Source organism: Elgaria multicarinata, chromosome 19, assembly GCF_023053635.1.
Source record: "Elgaria multicarinata webbii isolate HBS135686 ecotype San Diego chromosome 19, rElgMul1.1.pri, whole genome shotgun sequence".
Classification (NCBI taxonomy): Eukaryota; Metazoa; Chordata; class Lepidosauria; order Squamata; family Anguidae; genus Elgaria; species Elgaria multicarinata.
In genome coordinates, this window is record NC_086189.1 from 14,692,846 (window position 1) to 14,716,233 (window position 23,388).

The 23,388-nt window shown below is 45.8% G+C and overlaps 1 protein-coding gene across 4 annotated transcripts in view; it reads right to left on the bottom strand.

The window, feature by feature from the left end:
- MVB12B (multivesicular body subunit 12B) overlaps positions 1–23,388 on the bottom strand; it is a 101,625-nt gene that overhangs the window by 51,391 nt on the left and 26,846 nt on the right. For 3 of the 4 annotated variants that reach the window (XM_063144559.1, XM_063144558.1, XM_063144556.1), the window contains exons 5-7: positions 22,972–23,101; positions 22,402–22,524; positions 10,414–10,511 (exon numbers count right to left, since the gene is read on the bottom strand). In XM_063144559.1, coding sequence (XP_063000629.1) covers positions 10,414–10,511; positions 22,402–22,524; positions 22,972–23,101 — 351 coding nt within the window. Of the gene's footprint in view, positions 1–10,413; positions 10,512–22,397; positions 22,525–22,971; positions 23,102–23,388 lie in introns of those variants that run through there. The other variant, XM_063144560.1, reaches the window with a different exon arrangement.

The following is a 23,388-nucleotide window of genomic DNA, read 5'->3' on the forward strand; positions in this document are numbered from 1 at the left end:
TGCATAATTTTGTACACCTCTATCATGTCTCCCGTCAGCCTCCTCTTCTCCAAGCTAAACAATCCCAGCTGATGTAACCTTCCCTCATAGGGGAGATGCTCCAGTCCCTTAAAAGTTCTAGTTGCCCCCAGATCATTGAGGGTAAGTGAGGGCAATAGCGCAGGAGAAATAGAGACGCTGCAATCGCCAGAGGAGGTAGAAGCATTTTTCAGCATTGCAAAAAATGTTTGCCACCAGGGCCTAATCTACACCAATTGCACTACGAAAGCGGCATATAAAAGACAGGAGCCACACTATGGCTTTATAGCGGAATTGAAGTGAACTGGCAACTGCTGGGGACCATTGACACATACTGTTAACCAATATCCTGCTTGGTGTGGCTCCTGCCTCTTATATACCGCTTTCACACCACTTTCATAGTGCAATATCCTACTCGGTGTAGATTAGGCCCAAGCCAAAGAGTTTCAACTTAGACCTGGTAATGTAGGGTGACCATGTGGAAAGGAAGACTCCCCTAAGCCACAACTTTGCTCCTGGCTCCAGTTGATGGACTTCAGGGGTTCTAATAAAGAACGAAATAGATGCTGTATCTCTGACCATTTCAGACTTCCAACCTGTTTCCCTTTTATGCGTGTTCAGAAGAGGGCAACCAGGATGATCAGAGGTCTAGAAACAAAGCCCTATGAAGAGAGACTGAAAGAACTGGGCATGTTTAGCCTGGAGAAGAGAAGATTGAGGGGAGACATGATAGCACTCTTCAAATACTTAAAAGGTTGTCACACAGAGGAGGGCCAGGATCTCTTCTCGATCCTCCCAGAGTGCAGGACACGGAATAACGGGCTCAAGTTAAAGGAAGCCAGATTCCGGCTGGACATCAGGAAAAACTTCCTGACTGTTAGAGCAGTGCGACGGTGGAATCAGCTACCTAGGGAGGTTGTGGGCTCTCTGACACTAGAGGCATTCAAGAGGCAGCTGGACAACCATCTGTCAGGGATGCTTTAGGGTGGATTCCTGCATTGAGCAGGGGGTTGGACTCGATGGCCTTGTAGGCCCCTTCCAACTCTGCTATTCTATGATTCTATGATAGGGTGACCATATGAAAAGGAGGACAGGGCTCCTGTATCTTTAACAGTCGTGTTGAAAAGGAGAGGGCTTTCTCCGCTGTGGCACCCCGGTTGTGGAATGAGCTCCCCAGAGAGGTCCGCCTGGCGCCTACACTGTACTCCTTTCGTCGCCAGCTGAAGACCTTTTTATTCACTCAGTATTTTAACACTTAATTTTAACTTAAATTTAAATTATACTGTTTTAACTCTGTATTTTAACCTTATATCAATTTTGCTGCGTGGTTTTATCCTGGTTGTGCTTTTTATATTGTATTTTGTATTTGTATTTTTAACTTGTTGGTTGTTTTATGATGATTTTAATTTTTGTGAACCGCCCAGAGAGCTTCGGCTATTGGGCGGTATAAAAATGTAATAAATAAATAAATAAATAAATAAAATATTTCAGCAGGTGTCATTTGTATATATGGAGAACCTGGTGAAATTTCCTTTTCATCACATCAGTTAAAGCTGCAGGTGCCCTGCCCTCTTCTAAATCTGGTCACTCTCGTATACCTCCTGCAGCTTTAACTGTGGTGATGAAGAGGGAATTTCACCAGGTTCTCCATATATACAAATGACACCTGCTGAAATTCCCTTTTCTATGCAACTGTTAAAGATACAGGAGCCCTGTCCTCCTTTTCATATGGTCACCCTAGGTAATGTATTTATTGTTTATGTACTTTAAATTTGTTAAATACCCCCCTTTCAGTATCAAATCGCAAAGCAATGTACAAAATGCATTAAAACGACAATAAAATATAAAGATCAAAACAAAAAGAAAATCTACCGAGTCAGGTCTTAAAATGAGCAAATGCCAAAGTAACAATTTACAGATAAGTTTTCAACGGGCACCTAAATTTGTCGTCGAACAATTTGTCCGTCAAACTTTTTGAAAGCTTGTGTGTCCACTTGATTGGGAAGAGAGAAACATCTTGCAATTGCAACGGCTTTTGTTTCCAGCCAAAGAATTTTTTGGAAGGAAGACCAGACCTCATCCCTGTGAGACTATTAACATATCGTCCTGAAACAAGCTGTTTATTAACTTCGGCACGAAAACTGCCAAGGTATTAAAAAGCTCATCCGCTTAGCACAAACTTTTGATGGAATATTTGCACGCCTCGAGTTGACATCTTTTTAAAGGATGCGGTCCGGTGCTCCGTTGCCCACGCGCGCAAGTCCCATTGAAATCGATGGTGCAGAAAAAATTAAGATTAAGCAGATTTCAAAAATAATTACAAATCCTGGGACGCATTTCTCTAATTTGTTACGTTACTTCGCACAGTTAAAATATGGAATTCGCTAAAGCAAGATGGAGCGATGGCCACCAACTTGGACAGCTTAATAGAAGATGAGACAAATTCGTGGAGGATAAAGCTATTCAGTGGCTGCTGGTCACGACGGCTGGTTATTATTATCCTCCAGTATCGGAGGCACGACGTGTCTCAATACCAGTTGCTGGGGAATAGGGGCGGGACGATGCTATTGCACTCAATGGGCCTGTTCAGACAGCGCGCTAAACCGTGGTTAGGCCGCTAACCCGTTTGCAGCAAATGGTTAGGGAGCTTGTTTTAACCATGGTTATGCCGCCACCATGGTTAGGAACGGTTCACACTAAGGCCGTGGCTAGACCTAACGGGTCTAGCGAGATGGAGCGGGGAGGATCTCGTGATATGGTTATCGGGACATCTCCCCCTCTGTCTACACATGGCGCGCAATGTCCTAGGAGGAAGAGGATGTGGTGCCCGCCATTTTGGGTTTTTTTCCTAAAAAGAGGAGGCGCGCACCAGCGCTCAACTTGAAAACGTGTGTTGTTGTTTGTTTAAAAAATTCCCCACTCCCCCCACCTCATCCCCAGGTCCTTGCGGTTACTCAAGAGGAGCCAGGACAAACCGCGACAGCCAGCCACAAATTGCGCGGTCTTGCGACGAGCCCGGGACCGCGGGAAAAACTGGCATTTGTAGAGCCATATCCCGGGGAAATGGAGGGATCATTCCTCCCTGCTCCCGGGATCCCCTGTGCGTCATCTGGACGCACAAGGATGATCCCGGGAAGATCCCTGGGATACGCCCTAGTCTAGCCATGCCCTAAGTCATGGTTCACACGACACACTAAGGCATAACGTTTAGCTCAAAATGCTTAACCACTGTGGCTTAGTGTATCATCTGAACAGGTTCATTTCCTGTTTGTGGACTTCCCACGGGCATCAACTTGGCCACTGTGAGAACGGAACGCTGGACTAGGCAGGACCAGCACAGTCCTTACGTTCTTACTTTATCAATTCGTAATCTTTTTTTTTTTTTAAAGCAATTTATAAAAACATCGGGCACAAACCAGGCAAATTCAGACACTTCCTTTGTCCCGCTGACATCAAGGGAAGAGTTTGGCACAGACCTACGCCTCGCCCATCCAAATAAATCGGAATTAAATTTGTTTTACTGTGGTTAGCTCTTGTCCAAAGGTGGACAAGAACTAGCTTTACTGTACTTAGACTGCGTCCATTATCATTTCCTATCATATAGGCACTAAATACATCAGTTGCCGGGGAACATGGGTGGGAGGGTGCTGTTGCACCATGTCCTGCTTGTTCATCCCTGGCCGACGGCTGGTTGGCCATTGTGTGAACCGAGTGCTGGACTAGATGGACCCTTGGTCTGATCCAGCAGCGCTCTTCTGATGTGCTCACTTAGGACACAGCTAGACCTAAAGTTTATCCTGGGATCATCCAGGGTTCGCCCCTGCTTGAGCACTGGATCCCCTGTGTGTCACCTCGATGAACAGGTTTGACCCCTGGACGATCCAGGGATAAACCTTAGGTCTTAGAGTTAGATCGAATGGGCTCAATTAAATCCCTTCTGATTTCTCAGGTGAGTCTGCTCCATGCCATCTTGACCACCGCGTGCAAATTCATTTCTTAAAACCTGTACAAAACTCTTTAAAAAGAACAAGAAATTCACGAGGTGGTCCGAGGGTTGCCTTCCACACTTTTTTTTTTTGTTTTAATCCTCAAATGAACAGGTTTCTCTCTCTCTCTCTCTCTCTCTCTCTCTCTCTAAAGGACAGACTTCTTTTCCCTGGTCATTGGTTCATTCGTTTTGGCCCAACAGTTATGGACTTCTTTGATGGTGTTTATTTTTTATTATTATTACTATTGAGCTGATTATGGTTTAAGATTGATTTGGGTCCCCACCCCTGCCCGTTTTATTAATTATGGATTTCTGTATTTGTGTGTGTAATTTGCTTTGAGATTGCTTTTTGCAGCAGGAGGCATAAAATTTCATCATTATCATCATCATCATCATCATCAAACAGGAGCTCTGCTATGGGCCTAGAACTGCCCCCTGGAAAGATGGCACCTGATAACACGTCGTTCCGTACAGGGATGTTATATGGGGTGAGAGATGGCTGCCCCCCACATTAAAAAATAATCTACAGATTTTTCTACCCAGATGTTGGGCAACCTTGAAGTCCCCATTAATAGCACCAACACTGTATTAATTTCTTACCGCCTCTCCTATTTCCTTCACTATTTCACATTTCTCCTGCACTATCAATGTACATGATTACTAAGAGACAGCATTTAATTAAAATTAGATTAAAAAACCTCTCCTTTCCTGCTTCCTCCCTACCTTTTCTTCTTCTGTTGTTTTCCCCTTGCATCAAATTTTAGATTGTAACTTTCCTGGGACAGGGACCTATTCTCTTATATTTTCTAAAGAGCCTGACACAGAGATAACAACTTCTTAGTCCCTAACACTGCAAAGCTAAAGAGGATGTCAACCAATGTAGGACATTTTAAACAGCACTCCTATACCTGTCTACTCAGAAGTAAGCGCCACTGAGTTCAATTGGAGTTTACTCCAAGGTAAGTGGTTTTAAGACTGCAGCCTTAATTTATTAGCCATCTGCTTTTTAACCAATTAACTGATCCACTTTAAACAAATCCTCATAATTCCAAATCCTCAATATAAGCGCCTTTTTAAGATACTAACGCAAGCACGAGATGACGTTACAACTACGTTTCATTGTTAGGTGGAAAAATCGTTGGTTTTATTTCTTCGTTCATGCCTTATGACAGTAACATGTCATATGAAGACCTTTTTATTCTCTCTGTATTTTAACACTTCATTTTAACTTAAATTTAAACTTTACTGTTTTAACTCTGCATTTTAATTTTATATCAATTTTGCTGCGTGGTTTTTATCCTGGTTGTGCTTTTTATACTGCATTTTGTATTTGTGCTTTTAACCTGTTGGTTGTTTGATTATGGTTTTAATTTTTGTGAACCACCCAGAGAGCTTCGGCTATTGGGCAGTATAAAAATGTAATAAATAAATAAATAAATAAAGATCCCAGAATCAAAAGCACTTATATTTTTTTAAAAAAACACACACACATAAAAGCGCAGACACAAGAATATTTTCTCGATCTTCTGTTTAATCAACTAAAACTTCAGTTGATTCATTTACCGATTCAACTGAATAAAGACCTCCACTCTCTCCCAGAAAGGGTCTATCACCATATTATTGACATAAAATCTGCAGGTCCTTCCTCCCGCGGGGGAAAAAAAAAGAAAGAGACACTATGAATGCCACATTCGTTTTAATTATACACGTTGCACTCTGCGCCCAACATCTGCAAAAAGGTAAATTGGGCCCCCGCCCCTCGCTCCCTACACACGTCCTGATGTGTCCCCCTCTCTCTCACCCACGCCTGGGCCTATTGTTTCTTAAGTGACGGAAGGTTTAATCAAGAAAGCAGGCAATTCATCAATTGCAACGAGCCGACCTGCGTGGGGTTGACAGCCCCCACATGGCTTTATACAGTGGAAAAACCTGGCCACCTGTCAGCCGCCAACCTTTTACATCGGGATACACAAACGTAAACACCCCCCCTCCCCGATCAATCCTTCAGACCTTCCCATCCGTCCGTCCCCCTTCCTCCGCCTGGTCGCATCTTCCTTTATGTTCACCTGCGTCCCCCCCCCCCGTTATTGGCGGGGACAGACGGGGAGAGGCAAGCCGGCAACGGCTGTTTATGCGCCGTCGTAAAAATTTATGCACCCTTAACGTGACTTATTCCCCCTTCTGTTTGACTTCAATTATTATAAATAATCCCCCCCACCCTGTCTGCTTCGTTCAGGATTCTGCTCCGCTGCTGTGCTTTATTTTCTGTGGTCCCCGCGTAAAAACGCTCCCGTCCTTGCGCTCCGCCACGTTCCCCCGTCTCTCATCCCTTCCCTTTGCAAACGCTACTCAAGAAGCCCTTCAACGTCGGGTCCAAAACATCTATTTCTAATTAAGTCGAAGGCCACAAGGTGGAGAGGAAAACAATACCGGCAGCTCATTAAGCCAATTCCTGACATTTCGTGCCATTCGGCCATTGTTCGGTCACACTTTTGCGTGACCAAGGGACACAAATGAGGGAGGGGCTATGCAAATGGGAGGGGGGCAAATCCTTAATTGGTGGAGGCCGCCAGGGAAAGGGAGATGGCTTCGCTACCCCCCTCCCGCCTGCCCCCGCCTGCGTTCTCGCGTGTATGCACTGCACTTGTTTACATACGGACTTACCTTTATAGATCACCTTTCTGCGGACGCCCGCGGGGCTATTAAAACGACGACTTACGCATTTTACAGACATGACCTGAAAGGGCAGATGGACTAGGAATGGGGGGGGGGGGAATGTGCAAATGCAGGGGGCATGACCACCACACAAGGTGGTTGTAAAGAAGTTGCCACATGGCCATCAGTCACAGCCAAGCCGACGGAGGGGACCTGGCTAGGGTGACCATATGAAAAGGAGGACAGGGCTCCTGTATCTTTAACAGTGGTATCGAAATGGGAATTTCAGCAGGTGTTGTTTGTATGCCTGCAGCACTTGGTGAAATTCCCTCTGCGTCACAACAGCGAAAGCTGCAGGAGCCCTGCCCTCTTGACCAGATACGAAAGAGGGCAGGGCTCCTGTATCTTTAACAACTGCACAGAAAAGGCAATTTCAGCAGGTGTCTTTTGTATGCATGCTGCACCTGGTGAAATTCCCTCTTCGTCGCAACAGTGAAAGCTGCAGGAGCCCTGCCCTCTTCTGAATGACCAGATCCGGGTTCTAGTCCCCACTCAGCCATGGGAGCTCACTGAGTGATTTCGGGCCAGTCACAGACCCTCAGCCCAGTCTACCTCACCAGGCTGTTGCTGTGAGGATAAAATAGAAAGGAGGAAGAGAATTATGTACTCTGTCTTGGGTTCCTTGGAGGAAAAATGGCAGGATGTAAACGTAATAAAGATAATAATAATACTGGTTTTAGAAGCATGACGTGGCTAGAATTGGTGGGGACAGAAATGGGACTTACAGATTTTGTTAAAGCCTGTTATCCCATATAATTTGAGCACTCACTGCCTTCATGCCCTACTGGCGGGCTTTCCAGAAGGCTATGAAGAGCCAGTGTGGTGTAGTGGTTAGAGTGTTGGACTGGGAGTCGGGAGATCCGGGTTCTAGTCCCCGCTTGGCCATGGAAACCCACTGGGTGACTTTGGGCCAGTCACAGACTCTCAGCCCAACCTACCTCACAGGGTTGTTGTTGTGAGGATAACATGGAGAGGAGGAGGATTATGTACGACGCTTTGGGTTCCTTGGAGGAAAAATGGCGGGCTAGAAATGCAATAAATAAATAAATAGTATGTCAGTCGTCAGTGGCAGGCAACCTGGTGCCTTCCAGATGTTTAGGACTACCAGCTCTCACACACCCTGACCATTGGCACTGCTGGCTAGGGCTTAGCAGGAGCTACTCTTCAAAACACCTGGAGAGCAGCCAGGTTGCCTAGATGGATCGCCAGAATCGGATCCGTCACAGCAATCCGTAAGACGGTTTCAGTTCTCTCCCCAGAAATAAATGAATACATAAAACCCCGCAGACGGAGCTGTGCAGGAAAAAGTAAGCGCACCCCCAACAACTCCGAATTTCCTTCCATTTCTCCCCTCCTCCGGCACCATTGCCAGGGGAACGTTTCCGCTTTCCTCATTTCCAAACCCATTAGGACCACCAGGGTAACGAGGGAAAAACGAATACCGACATGAATTCTGCTATTGTTATATTCCATCTCTTTAGAAATCTACAGCAGCAGTTTCAGCACAAAGATTACCGTTTGAATGGCCCTTTCATTAAAGTACATGAGTTAATGCCATGTTCCTCTGTTCTAAGTGTCACTCACCATTATGATTATTAAAAAAAAAAATAAGGATAGAAAAGAAAAGAAAACCAGCCAACACCCTTTGTGGGTTTTGGGATTTTGGCTTCCCGCTGTGAAACAGGGTTCCCCTTCCAGAAAGCATAGCATAGCTTAGCTTCTTCTTTTTTTCCATTTTTTTTTCTTTTTAGAAGTCCCGGCTTCAAATAATGAAAAATAAGCGTGAATGAGATTGACTGGGTTCAGACAACACGAAGGAGCAGGTACGTAGCTTGGGAGTACTCCTAGACCCATCATTGTCACTGGATGCCCAGGTGGACTCTGTGGCACGGAGTACTTGGGGTCAGGTTCTGTTGATCTGCCAGCTACGGCCTTTCCTGGACAGGGACAACCTTGCCACAGTAGTGCATGCACTGGTAACTTCCCGACTAGACTACTGCAATGCACTCTATGTGGGGCTGCCCTTGAAGACGACTCAGAAGTTGCAGCTAGTGCAAAATGCAGCACCTTAGATCTGTTGGAGGAGCCCTTCTCCACATCTCACCAATGCAACATATACGTTATGATGGGACAAGGGAGAGGGCCTTCTCTGCTGTGGCACCTCAACGGTGGAACGCCCTCCCCTTGGATGCTCGATTGACGTCAACACTGATTTTATTCCGACGCCAAGTAAAAACATGGCTTTTTAACAAAGCCTTTGATGGTTAAACTCACTGGCACATTGTTTAAACTGTTTTAACTGCTTTTAAATTATATATTGTTTTAAACCTGGATCATGGTTTAATTTGTTTTTAACTGTGCAGATTTTACTATTTTATACTGTATGTTTTTATTTGTACGTCGCTCTGAGATCGTAATGATATAGGGCGGGATATAAATGTTTTAAATAAATAAATAAACCCACACTCAACAGTTGAGTATGAGTTGCTGCTTTTGAAACATGGTATATCGTGTTGTCTGAACCCAGCCATGCTAACAAACCATGGTTTGTTTGCCGCAAACAACCCAACAACAAACTGTGGATTCTCGACATGGGCTGTGGGTGTTCATGGTGGGTCCAAGTAGGGGGCAGGAGGCTGGCGTGCTTGGAGGCCTGCTGAGTGACCCCTGCTCCTTCCCTAGACCCGCCGTGAGCCCCCACAGCTGTACATGCCTCTTCAAGGGAGTCGCCATTTTAAAAATGGCCACTCCCGTCAATAGGCCCAGATGGCTACAGGGGCTCACGGTGGGTCCAGGACAGAAGCAGAGGGCTCGTATGGCATGTGTGTGGTCATCGGGTGCCATCCATCAGGCTTGGCTGTCAATGTCCAAATAATCTGGACATCCGAATCTCGCTCTGAGCCGAATCTGGGCCGAGCTGAATCGAGGCCAATTTAGCAGCTCTGAATTGGCCCCCAAAGTGGTTAGAGGGGGGTCTGTGCACAGCCCTAGTTTCTGCCGTCAACCCAAGGTGTCTGACCATGTGGAGGCTCCATTTGAAGACCCACATGAAAGTGGTCCCTTCCATTAACTGCAGTAATCCAACATATGGCCAGGCTTGACCTCACGTATCACATCCCAGAAGGTTTAGAGACCCCAAGTCCCCGTCTGGGCCGCTTGTGCAGTCAGGCCAGCCCTGAATTTAAACGTGTGTGTCATTATTTATATTCTTCATTTATGCCCCGCTTTTCCACCCAAAAACAGCGCTTAGGGCAGCTAAGAACAAAATCCGAGTTAAAAACGACGACTTCATTAAAACATAAAACCAGATTGAACTCAAAATACAATTAAAAGCACACCAATGAAACAAACAGCACCCATTCAAACCTCGTTCAGGAACAGAAAGGCTTATATGCCAAAGACGTGCCTGAGTCAAGAAAGAAGGGCCCACCCTAGCCTCCCACAGCAGCGAGTTCTAGAGCCTAGGAGCAGCCACCGAGAAGGCCCTGTTTCAATGGTTGGAGGCGAATGACACAAGGGCCTCCCTGGCAGACTTAAAACACATGGGCAGGCTCATACAGGAAAAGGCGGTGTTTCAGATGGACTGGACCCAAGATGTATAGGATTTTAAAGATCATAACCAGCATTTTGAATTGTGCCTGGAAAGCTGCTGTGATGAACAACTCCAGGAACCAATCCAGTCTCTGGCTTACCTGATATGGCATATAAATTGGAGTGCTGGTACTCGAAGTCTGGTCGTGTGCCGTTCCCTTTCCCTCGAAAACTGGCAGGAAGTGTCAGAGATATATGCCTAGAGAGGGAAACATATCATTATTAGAGCTTGTGAACCCAAGTGGCCTTATCAAAGGGTGGAGTAATAGCACTGTACAGGAGCAGCCCAAACTGGTGGGACCTGGTCTTCTTGGTGATAGACCAAAAACTTTGGAATGCTCTCCTTAGTAATATCCACTAGGGGGGCAGGGGCATGCGTTCCCAGAAGTCTGGGAACGCGTCTTCCAGCTCCCTCCCTCCCAGCTATGTAGGCCTTCTCCTGTGCACTGGCGCCGTTGCGCCAGTGCATGGGAGAAACCTAGATCGGCGCTGGAGGGAGGAGCTGGAAGAAGCGTTCCAGATTTCGGGAACGCGTCTCTCCCAGCCTTTCCCCCAGTGATTTGGGGCCCAGTCCCGGTTGCCCCTGAGGCCTCCATTTTTCCGGAGGTCTCCGGGGTTTCCCGGTGCATCTGGTCACCCTATGCTAGGGTCCGCCGGAAGCTCAAACGCATGGCACAGAAGGAAGGTGTGAGAAAGTCAGTTCGATTACGCCATAACCTGCCTCCGCACCAGGCTCTCTGAAGTTATGGGAATTTGGGAAGTGGCTTCCTATTCTTCTTGAGTGGACACTTGTCTTGCTTAGTTTGCCTAGTTTTGCCTAGGGGGACGTTTCCAAGAGGTTAGACTCTCTTCAGGTAGAAGAGACGTTTGTTGCTTAATAAAAGCTTTGTGAATTACGTAGCAAGCCTCGTTTGCCTCCCATCGAAAGCAGGAGTGTTCTGAGAAACACGGCAACCTCACTCTCTTCACACCCATCCTAAGTCCCTAGAATCCAAACTCTTCTTACTCTCCTCGCACGCGCTCAAACTCACCCCCTCACAAATTCCCAACTCTCTCCTTATATACTCTTCCCCCCAGCTATTACATCACAAACCACACCCACTCAGTTCTAACATTTCCATACTTACCAGACATACTAACCTAGACATATACAAGATACTCAATTGTGGGGTCACACTACAAGGTGCGCCCACGGTTGGCCCGCCAACGCCTGACCCCTAGGCGCTAACTTACTATAAGTCAAGGCAAACACTGAATCAGGATGGATACCGACGCGTAACCCCTGCTAACCGAGGGCAGAAATGTGTTTTCCTTACGCTCACGAAACGCCTTGTCATTTTATACCGTAGACAGGAAATTAGCTATGCGAAACGTTCCCTCTCTGGCACACACACAGACCCCACCGAGAAACCAAGAAGAGCCCAATTTATATTAAAACACACACACACACGCTCCTAAACACATATTGTTAAATGCGAGCAGCTTGGCAGCATATGGCAAATCAATTACTAGTTTCAATTCCGAAACATACACACACACACACACATACACACACAAAAGCCGAAGAGAAGCGGGGAGTGGAAGGGGGGGGGGAGAAGGGGAGGAATTACAAGAGGGATGTGGAACAACCGGAGAAACAATGGCAGAGTTAAGACAAACGGCAGCCGCCCGAGTTCTGAATACCATTAATCATCATTCCAAGCTGCAGGAAGCCATATTGACGCGCGGGCTGCATTTGAATATGTAATTAGGGCGAAGTTCTTCATCAAATTATCGCAGAAGAGAGACGAGGATGGGGGGGGGCAGGCTATTTTGCGCCCTAGGCAAGGTGAGCTACTTTCACCCCACCAAAATGCCAACTTTGATTTTTAAGAGCAGATGTTTCCTGGAAAAAATAAGAAGCACAAAACTTGAAACTGCTAAATTTATTTTAAAGTGCAAGAAATACATCATGCCAATTATAGCAAACAAATTGGAAAGGAACGTCTATGGGTCTAAAATGCATTATTTAATAGGAATATCACCTCCAAATCATCCCCCCCCAACTCACACACGCACGCACACACACACACACTCAGCATCACTCACTCCAAACAAACACACGCATGAACACATGCATTCACTCAAAGACCCCCTGCACACCATTCACCCATACATTCTCTCTCTCTCTTCCGGAAGTCCGAACGTGGAGCCGTCCCACCCCCACCCCAGCGTCACTGGCTTTGCTTCGGCTAGGCGGGCAGAAGGTAGATCGCCCAGCTGAACCCTCGGGCCGGGCCGGCTCACAGCCAACGCGCGTGACTGCTGCACTGAGCCCGGTGCCCTTCCTAGCTTGGCGCTCTAGGCAGCCTCCTGAGTGGCCTCTATGGTAGCACCAGCCCTGGTGGGTGGGTGGGGACCGGGCCAGGTATATAGAAGCAGGCACATTTGGCAGTTTCAGAAACTGTCGTGGGCACCACCACAAAATGGCTACCATGGGGGTGTGGCAAAGGGCACGTCCCTTGCCCAAAAGATTAAGTACAAGGGAGAGAGGTGCAGGGGGCAGTTGAGCCCCAACATACTAAATAACTCCTTTGAGTCCACAGTTTGGAGCAACAACAGAAAACGATTTCACAACAATCCTGGCCACCGATATGAAAAATGAGATCCTTTTTAAAAATAATAATAATAATGGGAGGATAGCATTTGGGATGCCTACCCTGGCCCTGATTCTTCCAGCTGAACCCGGAAAGGTTATTTATTCATTATTTATGAAGGTTATTTATTCATTATTTATTCATTATTTTGTTATTATTATTTATTATGTTATGTGGCTAGATGGCATCAATTTCTTTTGATTTTGTCAATCGCCCTGCAACAAAATTTGGTGGTGAAGGAGCAACATATAAATATTTTAATTGCATTTGTTGTTTTATTATTAATTTATCCATTCATTATGTGATTATAATTATTGTTATTATTATTGTTAAACGGATTGATGGCTTCTATTTCTTTTGGTTTTGTCAATCACCCTGGAAGAAAATCGGGTGAAGGGGTGATATACAATAATTTAAATAAAATAGACACTGGACATCAGGAAAAACTTCCTGACTGTTAGAGCAGTACGACAATGGAATCAGTTACCTAAGGAGGTTGTGGGCTCTCCCACGCTAGAGGCATTCAAGAGGCAGCTGGACAGCCATCTGTCAGGGATGCTTTAAGGTGGATTCCTGCATGGAGCAGGGGGTTGGACTTGATGGCCTTGTAGGCCCCTTCCAACTCTACTATTCTATCATTCTATGATTCACACGGTTTGGGGCCAGGTTATTTGAAAGAACGCCTCCTCCCATATGTACCTGCCTGGACCTTAAGATCATCTACAGGGGCCCTTCTCCGTGAGCCCCTGCCAAAGGAAGTGAGGCAGGTGGCTACTAGGAGGAGGGCCTTCTCTGCTGTGGCACCCCGGTTGCGGAATGAGCTCCCCAGAGAGGTCCGCCTGGCGCCTACACTGTACTCCTTTCGTTGCCAGCTGAAGACCTTTTTATTCTATCAGTAGTTTAACACTTAATTTTAACTTAAATTTAACTATTCTAACTCTGTATTTTAATCTTATATCAATTCTGGCTGCGTGGTTTTATCCTGGTCGTGCTTTTTATACTGTATTTTGCATTTGTGTTTTTAACCTGTTGGTTGTTTTATTATGGTTTTAGTTTTTGTGAACCGCCCAGAGAGCTTCGGCTATTGGGCGGCATAAAAATGCAATAAATAAATATATAAATAAAATACGTGCCTGTGGAAGTCCTAAGTCGCTAAGGATTGTTGTCCGGCCTTTCCTGCTACTGGATGCAACACCTGCGTGGACCGTTATGGAATCCCTATTAAAACACTCCCTAAAATGCAGAAGGTCTCCGTGCCTGGACCATCTCAAATTCTTAATGTTGTACACATTAAGCCACAAGAGCATGATGGGGGAATGGGGGAAGGGAAGACTATGAGAGAGAGAGAGAGAGAGAGAGAGAGAGAGAAATGTCTTTTAATGAGGAACAATACAGTTCCAGCCTCTCTGGAGCCGTAATTAGAGCAAATTAATTGAAGTTGTGTTTTGACACACTTGCCGAACGCCCGGGCGACGCGTGACATGTTCGCAACGCCACTCGCAGAGCAGCACTGGCGTGATGGCGGCCGGGAAGACGGCATCACTAAGTGCGCCGTGCCAATTTGCATTCGGAGTGCGCCGGCGGTGCGCCATTCACCACCACGCCACTATGAAAAGTTGCCACTGAAAGATATTAACAGTAATTACTAGGACTTTGAGAGACTCTCTAATGCCAAGATGTGTGTGTGGTGCTAGCGGGGGTGGGGGTGCGTCTCATTAATACGAGCTAACGCCAATTATTATTTTTTCCCCGACAGCAGCTGGAAATAAGGACCTTTTTCCTGCCCGCATTAAAATGACGAGGAGGAGATGGGGTCAATTAAAAAAAAAAAAGGGGGGAAAGAAAAACTTTCCACGAAGACTTAGAAAATCAACTGTATGAGGAAACGGCCCACCTTCCTACTTCCTGTTCCTGTAACAAAGCATTAAGTTCACGTACACATGAAGTGGCGGCCACAACATTCACTCCAGTGGTCGCCACTGATTCCGACGCCAACCGTTATTTATTTATTTATTACATTTCTATACCGCCCAATAGCCGAAGCTCTCTGGGCGGGTCACAAAAATTAAAACCATAGTAAGACAACCAAGAGGTTAAAAGCACAAATACAAAATACAATATAAAAAGCACAACCAGAATAAAAACCACGCAGCAAAATTGATATAAAATTAAAATACAGAGTTAAAACAGTAAAATTTAAATTTAAGTTAAAATTAAGTGTTAAAATACGGAGAGAGTAAAAAGGTCTTCAACTGGTGACAAAAGGAGTACAGTGTAGGTGCCAGGCGGACCTCTCTGGGGAGCTCATTCCACAACTGGGGTGCCACAGCGGAGAAAGCCCTCCTTCTAGTAGCCACCTGCCTCACTTCCTTTGGCAGGGGCTCACAGAGAAGGGCCCCTGTAGGTGATCTTAAGGTCCGGGCAGGTACATATGGGAGGAGGCGTTCCTTCAAATAACCTGGCCCCAAACCGTTTAGGGCTTTAAATGTCAATACCAGCACTTTGAATCAGGCCTGGACCTGGACTGGCAGCCAATGAAGTTGTAAAAGGACTGGCGTAATGTGATCTCGCCGGCCAGTCCCTGTTAGTAACCGTGCTGCCCTGTTTTGTACCAGCTGAAGCTTCCGGACCATTTTCAAAGGCAGCCCCACGTATAACGCATTGCAGTAATCCAAACGAGAGGTTATCAGAGCATGGATCACTGTAGCTAGGCTATCTCTGTCCAGATAAGGGCGTAGTTGGTATATCAGCCTAAGCTGATAAAAGGTGCTCTTTGCCACTGAGTTCACCTGTGCCTCAAATGACAGTTCTGGATCCAAGAGCACTCCCAAACTACGGACCCGATCCTTTAGGGAGAGTGCAACCCCATCCAGGACAGGGCAAACATCACCTCGCCGATGTTTTAAAATCCCTACAATGGTTTAATTTAATTTATTTATTTATTGAAAATATTTGTATCCCGCTACATATCACTAGGATCTCAGGGTGACATACAGATAAAACCATACCATATAAAACAATAAATATACACAGCTAAAAACGGATTAAACCATGAATCAAGTTAAAACCAACATATAATTTAAAAGAGGTGAAAACAATTAAAACAGCGAAAACAACGTGCAAGCCGGGTGGATTTCCATCCCTGTCGCCACACGGCACAACCTCATCACATGTACGTTTTTAACCGGCCTTATCATTCTCACTTCTAGGGCCCTGGTCTTTTGAATAAGATGGTATGGGCTTTCATTGTAAAATGCGATCCAGGTAAGTCAGGGTTAATAGAGTGTTTTGAGCGTGAGTGAAAGATGTGAAGATTCCACATGGGTTTCTTTTATTTAAAATATTATATATATGGTCCTTTCACCATCACACCGTTCCAGGGTGATTTACAAATTAAAAAGCCACATAACCTAATACATCGTAATAACGGGTTTTAAAAGGGGTGAACTGAGAGTTTGCAGTCAGACAGAGATTAGAGATTAAATAGGGTGACCCTATGAATAGGGGGACAGGGCTCCTGTATCTTTAACAGCTGCATAGAAAAGGGAATTTCAGCAGGTGTCATTTGTATGCATGTTACACCTGGTGAAACTTTTCCTCTTCATCACAACAGTTAAAGCTGCAGGAGCTATACTGCAGCTATACTCTGACCAGATTTAAAAGAGGGCAGGGCACCTGCAGCTTGAACTGTTGTGATGAAGAGGGAATTTCACCAGGTTCTCCATATATACAAAGGACACCTGCTGAAATTCCCTTTTCAATACAACTGTTAAAGATACAGGAGCCCTGTCCTCCTTTTCATAGGGTCACCCTAGATTAAAGATACATCTAGTGAGTGGGATTTGGGGAGCCGGATTTTGAAGGGGCAAAGTAGGTAGATAGGATAAAAGCAATTATAGTTTAAATCATTGTCATCATCATCATCCCAATTGATGCATTGAAAGAATAACAACCAGGAGGAAAGAAGGAGAAAGGGGTTTTCTGGACATTGACACAATTCATGCTAAATAGATAAAATCACTCAGGAATTTTTTCTACACTAAAAAACACCCCCATTCAGAAAGCAGATAAAAGTTACACCCCACTCAACCGAGCACTACAAAACGAAGACCAAACACGACCACTCACACTCGCAGAGAAAAAAGAAAAATGGGCACAAGGAACACTCCACAGGAAGCACTACAACGTAATACAGAACCCACAAATAAACAAAGAAGGGTTGTACGAATGGCTCAGGAAGGGCGAGCTATTTCCTGAAATAGCAACCAAGAACTACCAAAAAAAATCATAAAGAGAAATATTCCTAATAGCTATACAGGATCAAGTTATAGCAACTGAGAACTACCAAAAATACGTCATAAAGAGAATGATTCCTAATAGCTATACAGGATCAAGTTATAGCAACCGAGAACTACCAAAAATACATCATAAAAGATAAGTGTAACCACAGATTCATGTAGGAAATGTCATCAATTCCAAGAAACAATAGACCGTGTAACAGGAGGATGCAAATTTCTGGCAGGAATTTCTGACTATACAGGCAGACACAATACAGCTGCAAAAATAATTCACCAACAACCGGCCATCAAATTCAACCTCATCAAACAACCTCCACCATACTATACATACTCATCTGAAACAATCTTGGAAAATGCAGATCATAAAATATACAAAGACAGAACAATTCATAGAGACAAGCCAATACCTTGCAACAGACCAGACGTAAGTTATAGACAAAAATGAAAAACACATGTACCTCATTGACATAGCAATACCTAATGACAAAAATGTTGTAGAAAAGGAAGAGGAAAAGAGAGAGAAATATACACTACTGGCCAAGGAAGTTAAAGAACTACAGCAACAGGAAAAGGTTGCAATTATTCAATTAGTCACATCAAAAAACTATACAGAAAACCTTCAGAAACTGGGCCTCCTAAAATACATTCACACCAACATCCAGAAAGCAGTCGTACATAAAACGTGGTCAATTGTCAGGAAATTCCTGAATCACTAAAAAAAACGGCATGACCTCACAAAGCCCATCATGTCTAGAAAAGGGACGACGACGATGATGATGATAATAATAATAATAACCGCAGTAATATTTAACATCAATAGATTTGGAAATTAACAAGGTGATGCTAATCACAGAGGTTATAGAGAGTACATTTGTGATGATGATGATGATGATGATGATAATAATGATAATAATCTCTTCTTGTATTTAATGCATTTTATTTGTTTATTTATAAATACATAATACCAAGCGGGGCTTGCGTATTTATGCTACCAGGTAACAAAAACGTTTTTCCTTGCTACGCCTCCTGTATTGGGTAGAGAAAACCAATTCATCACATTGGGTGTCTCCTTGGACTCAGAGTAAAAATGGCTGAAGCTTTGCTTGGCAGCGAAGAGAACTGACCAAACTGGAGACGGGTGTCCCGAGGGGGTTCTCAGTTTCAACTGGTGGAAACTGGAGAGGGTATCACCCCAGGCCAGAACGTGACAGCGGTGTCCTCTTTCACAGAAGACGGTCTTCTACTGGCGGGGCGGCCAGAAGGCCGCCTTCTGTTTTGAAGGCGTCTTCTCTTTAAAGGGGTCTCTGGTCCAATTCCGGTTTAAAGATAAAGAACCGTAAGAACAGTTGCCCATCAATATTCAGCATCCGGAACCGGCAGGCACACAGGTGACTTGGTCCCAGTCTTCCACACCATGCTGAGATGGACTGTATTTCTATTTAAATTGCAAGAAGTATTTCTAAATGCGGGTCGTCACATATACATGGGTCTATGTGAACTTCACGCACCTTACTTTTATGCTCTTTTTCCACAATGCGCAAGCGGCCACCCAGTTTTTGATGCCCTGGTGCTCTTATTTCGTTGTCGCTGGGCAAATAAAACGTTATTTTCCCGTGTGTTTTAAACTGACTTTGATCTCCGTCCAACTGTACTCTTCTATGATTCCGAGATTTTGTTCTGCTGCTGTGATTTCATGTTTTCCTCTGCCTTGTTGTACTTATACACACACGGACACGTTATGTCTTTCGGGACCGTATCATTTTACCGTCCTGTTACCTATCCTAGGAGTCACAATACTGGGCCATGGGGATCTGATCTTTTCTTTTAAAAATACATGTTTATCATTGTGGGAGGATGTTACTGCACTCATGCCCTGCTGGTGGGTCACTGCAAGATCGGAATGTAGGACTAGGTGAGCCCTGAAGTCCGATAGACAACACTCAAATAACCCATGGTTTGTTTAGGGTTATTTGAGGGTTCTTGAACCCTCAAACAACCTTTGTTGCCTGGGTTTGCATGACGCAACAAGCTGAGTGTCTGTGGGCACCATGCAAAAATGGTGCTGGCCGGCGCCCGGCCCAACACGACAGCCCCCGGGTGGGCAAATTAAGACACGGTGGGTTGTCAAGTCATGCGAACTCAGCCGCCAGAAATGCCTATCCAAGCCCACCAGAGGTAGACGCTCGTTTCTGGTTAGCAATGCGAAAGCCAACGTCAACATATAAAGATTTCAGCGCGGGCCAGGACGCCAACCATCGCGCAGTCTGTAAATATTTTAAACACTCAGGAAAGGCCAGTAAAATATAAAAACGCGCCGCTCTTAAGTTCCTCTTATTTCTCCCTCGGCTCTTGTAGGGGACTCGCAGAGCCAAGAACATGCCCCCCCGCCCTCCACCCATTTTGCTTTCCTAATCACCCGCATCTGCAGCTGAAATGTACTGGGCGAGAGCACTTTGCCATCCAAGCAAGCCAGAAGCTGAAGTGTGCAGGGCGAGAGCGACTTGAGGACAAAATCTGGGAAGCGGTCTCTGGACTGCTGTACTTCGGACAGTCGTCCCGGATGGAGGCTCAGGAGTGAAACGGAGTGGATGTAAATACATAATTATTGCCAAGTGTCGGTATTATGTATTTTTTAAAATAGGATCTCTATCAATCTCTATGGGCTCATCTACACCAAACAGGATATTCCACTCTGAAAGCGGTATATAAAAGGCAGGAGACACACTACTGCTTTATAGTGGTACTGAAGTGCACTGATAACTGTTGGGGCCCAGGACACATCTACACCAAGCAAAATATAGCACTATGAAAGTGGTATGAAAGCGGTCTATGGTCTGTGTCAATGGGCCCCAACAGTTACCAGTGCACTTCCACACCACTATAAAACCGTAGTGTGTCTCCTGCCTTTTATATACCTCTTTCATACCAGTTTCATAGTGGAACATCTGCTTGGTGTAGATGAGCCCTATATTTATTTATAACAATTCATAGAACCATTGCACCTTTCCTCCAAGGACCTCAGGGTGGCTTGACATGGACTACAAAACCTACCATCCCTAGCCAGCACAGCCAATGGGCTCAGTGGAAATTTGATCCTGGGTCTCCCCAGACTTTATCTGACGCTTTCCCCAAACCTGCTGTGCTCCATGTGGGAGTTTGATTGCAATTCCCATTAGCCCCATCCAGCATGCCCCGGGGTCAAGAAAAATGGGAGTTTAAATCCAAGGCATCTGGAGGGCACCAGGATAGGGGATTCTGCTTCAATTGCTACAGGACCGTCCAAACCATTCTGGACCGTTTCCTTTTTGCTCTCTACAGAAAATGCTTGGGATGTCCACATTTTTGGCACCCTGCCCTTGCCTGCCGGATTCATCCCAAGGCCTCCTCCTCCCCTTCTTCTGCAGGATGTGGGCGTGCACGCGTAGAAGAAACCCCACTTTGGGAAACTCCCTTTGAAACATATTTGCCCCCGAGATCTATTAAACTGGAGGGGACCAGAGACAGGGCTTTTTTCGCAGTGGCCCCACACCTTTGGAATCCCCTCCCAGGGGAAACACGCTTGGCCCCATCAAAACCAGGTTTTGGGAGAACCTTGAATCAATCCCCGTTTGAGTGATGTGCCGGTTCTTGCTTTCTATTTGTTGCTGCTCGTTAATTAGGATGATAGTTTAGGAAATTTGCTGCAAGTGTTTTTACATATAGCCTTGGGAGAGCTATACCCTAAAAAGTGGACTTAGAAATCTTTTTTAATAAAAATAAATAAAAGATGCGGCTTAGGTAGAGAGCAACCTGGTTCGATCTTTCAGCCACAATTATCTCTGATTCATGTAAGGGGAATGCAATCCCTTCTCCACCGCTCTTCCTACGCCTTCACGTAAACCAGCAGCAGTGCGGTGTAGTGGTTAGAGTGTTGCAGTGAGACTGGGAAGACCCGGGTTCAAGTCCCTATCCTGCTATGAAGCTCACTGGATGACTCTGGGCCAGTTCCGGACTCCCAGTTTAAACTATCTCACAGGGTTGTTGCGCAGATAAAATGGAGAACCATATAGGATGCCTTGGGCTCCTTGGATGAAAAGGCGGGTTATAAAAATAACAAGTAATATAAATAATAAACAAATAAACCATCTCGATTGCTGAAACGCTTCTCTGAGATTAGCTGGCACCTTTCTCGGCATTCAGTGTTCAGAGCAGGAGGAAGATATTCTATAATATCATACAGAAGTTGAAAACACACACACACCCCATACACCACACAAGCGGGACATTAAATGCAAGACAAGAAATCTTTTCACAATCTGAGCGCGCTCCATTCCCCGAAGTGCCTGTCGCAGGCTGATCATATCCACGCGACAAAAACGTTAAGTACAATTATATTTGCCGTGGGGGCGGGAGGGGGTTGGAGAAGAAGAGAAGAAACATACACACGTACACACACACATACACACACACACACAAGTGACATCTTTATTTGAAGATGACAAATCGCTGGGAGACCGCTTGAATGATGGCCCCGGAGACACCGGAGATGGAATTCCAACCGCGTGAAATATGGCTTAAACCTCCTCCAGCTTGAGTTTGGAAGGGGTGCAGCTCAAAAGAGAGCCGCGTTGAGCAGGGGGTTGGACACGATGGCCTTATGAGCCCCTTCCAACTCTACTACGCCCCAGTTCTTTTGCATTTCAAAGGGTAGAGGTGGCAGAAACTCACCAGCGCTCCTGGTTTTTCCATGCTGCCTGCCGCCATTTTGAAATCCTCAGAATGGCCCAGAATGACACCAAGTCACGAAGCACTGCTACAAGCGGCATTTGGGCCAACGAGGGAAAGTTACAATACGCGGTAGTTGGGGTATTTTGGCCCTGCCCCCTTTTTCCCTTCGCCACGCCCGTCACTGGAATGCGCTCCCACCCCACCCCCGCCGAGAGCTTCTCTGAAATGGAATTCAGTCCAAAGGGGTTCAACATAGCTGGAGTGGACCAATCCTCTCTTCGGCCCTCCCCTGCGTTTGCATACTTCAACGTTCCGAGCCCTGGGCCGCCATTTTGAAAGGCTACGACGGGCATCCCCAGGCGGGTGTGGGAATGTCAAGTTCTGCCACCCCACACAGGAAGCCCAAAGCTGTCACCATCCAAGGGAGAATGCGAGCAGAAGGCCTCACCTGGGAAGGTTGGCGGCTGGCGTCGTGGCCGGAGCCTGGGGAGAAGGCGTCGTGGGCTGAGATGATTCGTGATTTCGGGGGACTTTGCCCATGCGGTACCAGATGCCCATGCTATTCAGTTCCCTTTGCAACAGACAAGAGAAACGGTGTCAGGCCAGACGGCTTGGCTGGCGGTGAACGTAACACACATGTGACGTACCATCGAATACACCATTCATTAAAAAAAAGCGGGGGGGGGGGGGGAAATTATGCATAGGTTTCAAGAAAAGCAGACCAAATATCCATGTATTCATCCACTCACAAGCGGATGAGTGGATGAATACATTATTATTATTATTATTATTATTATTATTATTATTATTTTATTTCTTACCCGCCTCTCCATTTTGATCGAGGCGGGGAGCAACAGTAAGTATAAAACACATAAAATGCTGATTAAAAACACGGTATACGTTGTTAAAACATCCTAAAAGCATCCAAAAATCCCACCGTTCAAATGTTGATGGGGTTGTCAAGTCCCCAGCCCATTGCATTCTGGGAGGTGGGGAGGACGAGGAGAGAGACCCTTACCCGATGAAGGTATACTGTGGAGGGGACTGCTTGCCCCGGCCCAAGATTCGGATATCGCAAATGGCGGCCTCCGTCGAATCCCGGGGGATGAATTTAATGCAAAGCCTCTTCTTCCGGAAAGCTGTCTCTTCTGCAAAATGCCAGGGTGTGTGAGTTCTGGGCCGGAGGGGCGGGTGGGTGTCCCCTCTCCCCTCTCTTCTTTTCACCCCTTCCCCCCAAAATCCAACTCTTCTCTCAGCTCAGCCCTTAAACCTGTCACACCAACCAAAAACCAACTCCTCCACCCTTCATCTCTCATTCTTCTTTATCATCCTTCCTTCCGTTGTCAGTGCCTAGAGGCACATGCTGCAGCTGATGTAGGGCAAACCCCACCACCTCTGCACGAAGAGGAAGTTATCGGCAGATTCGGGAGAATCC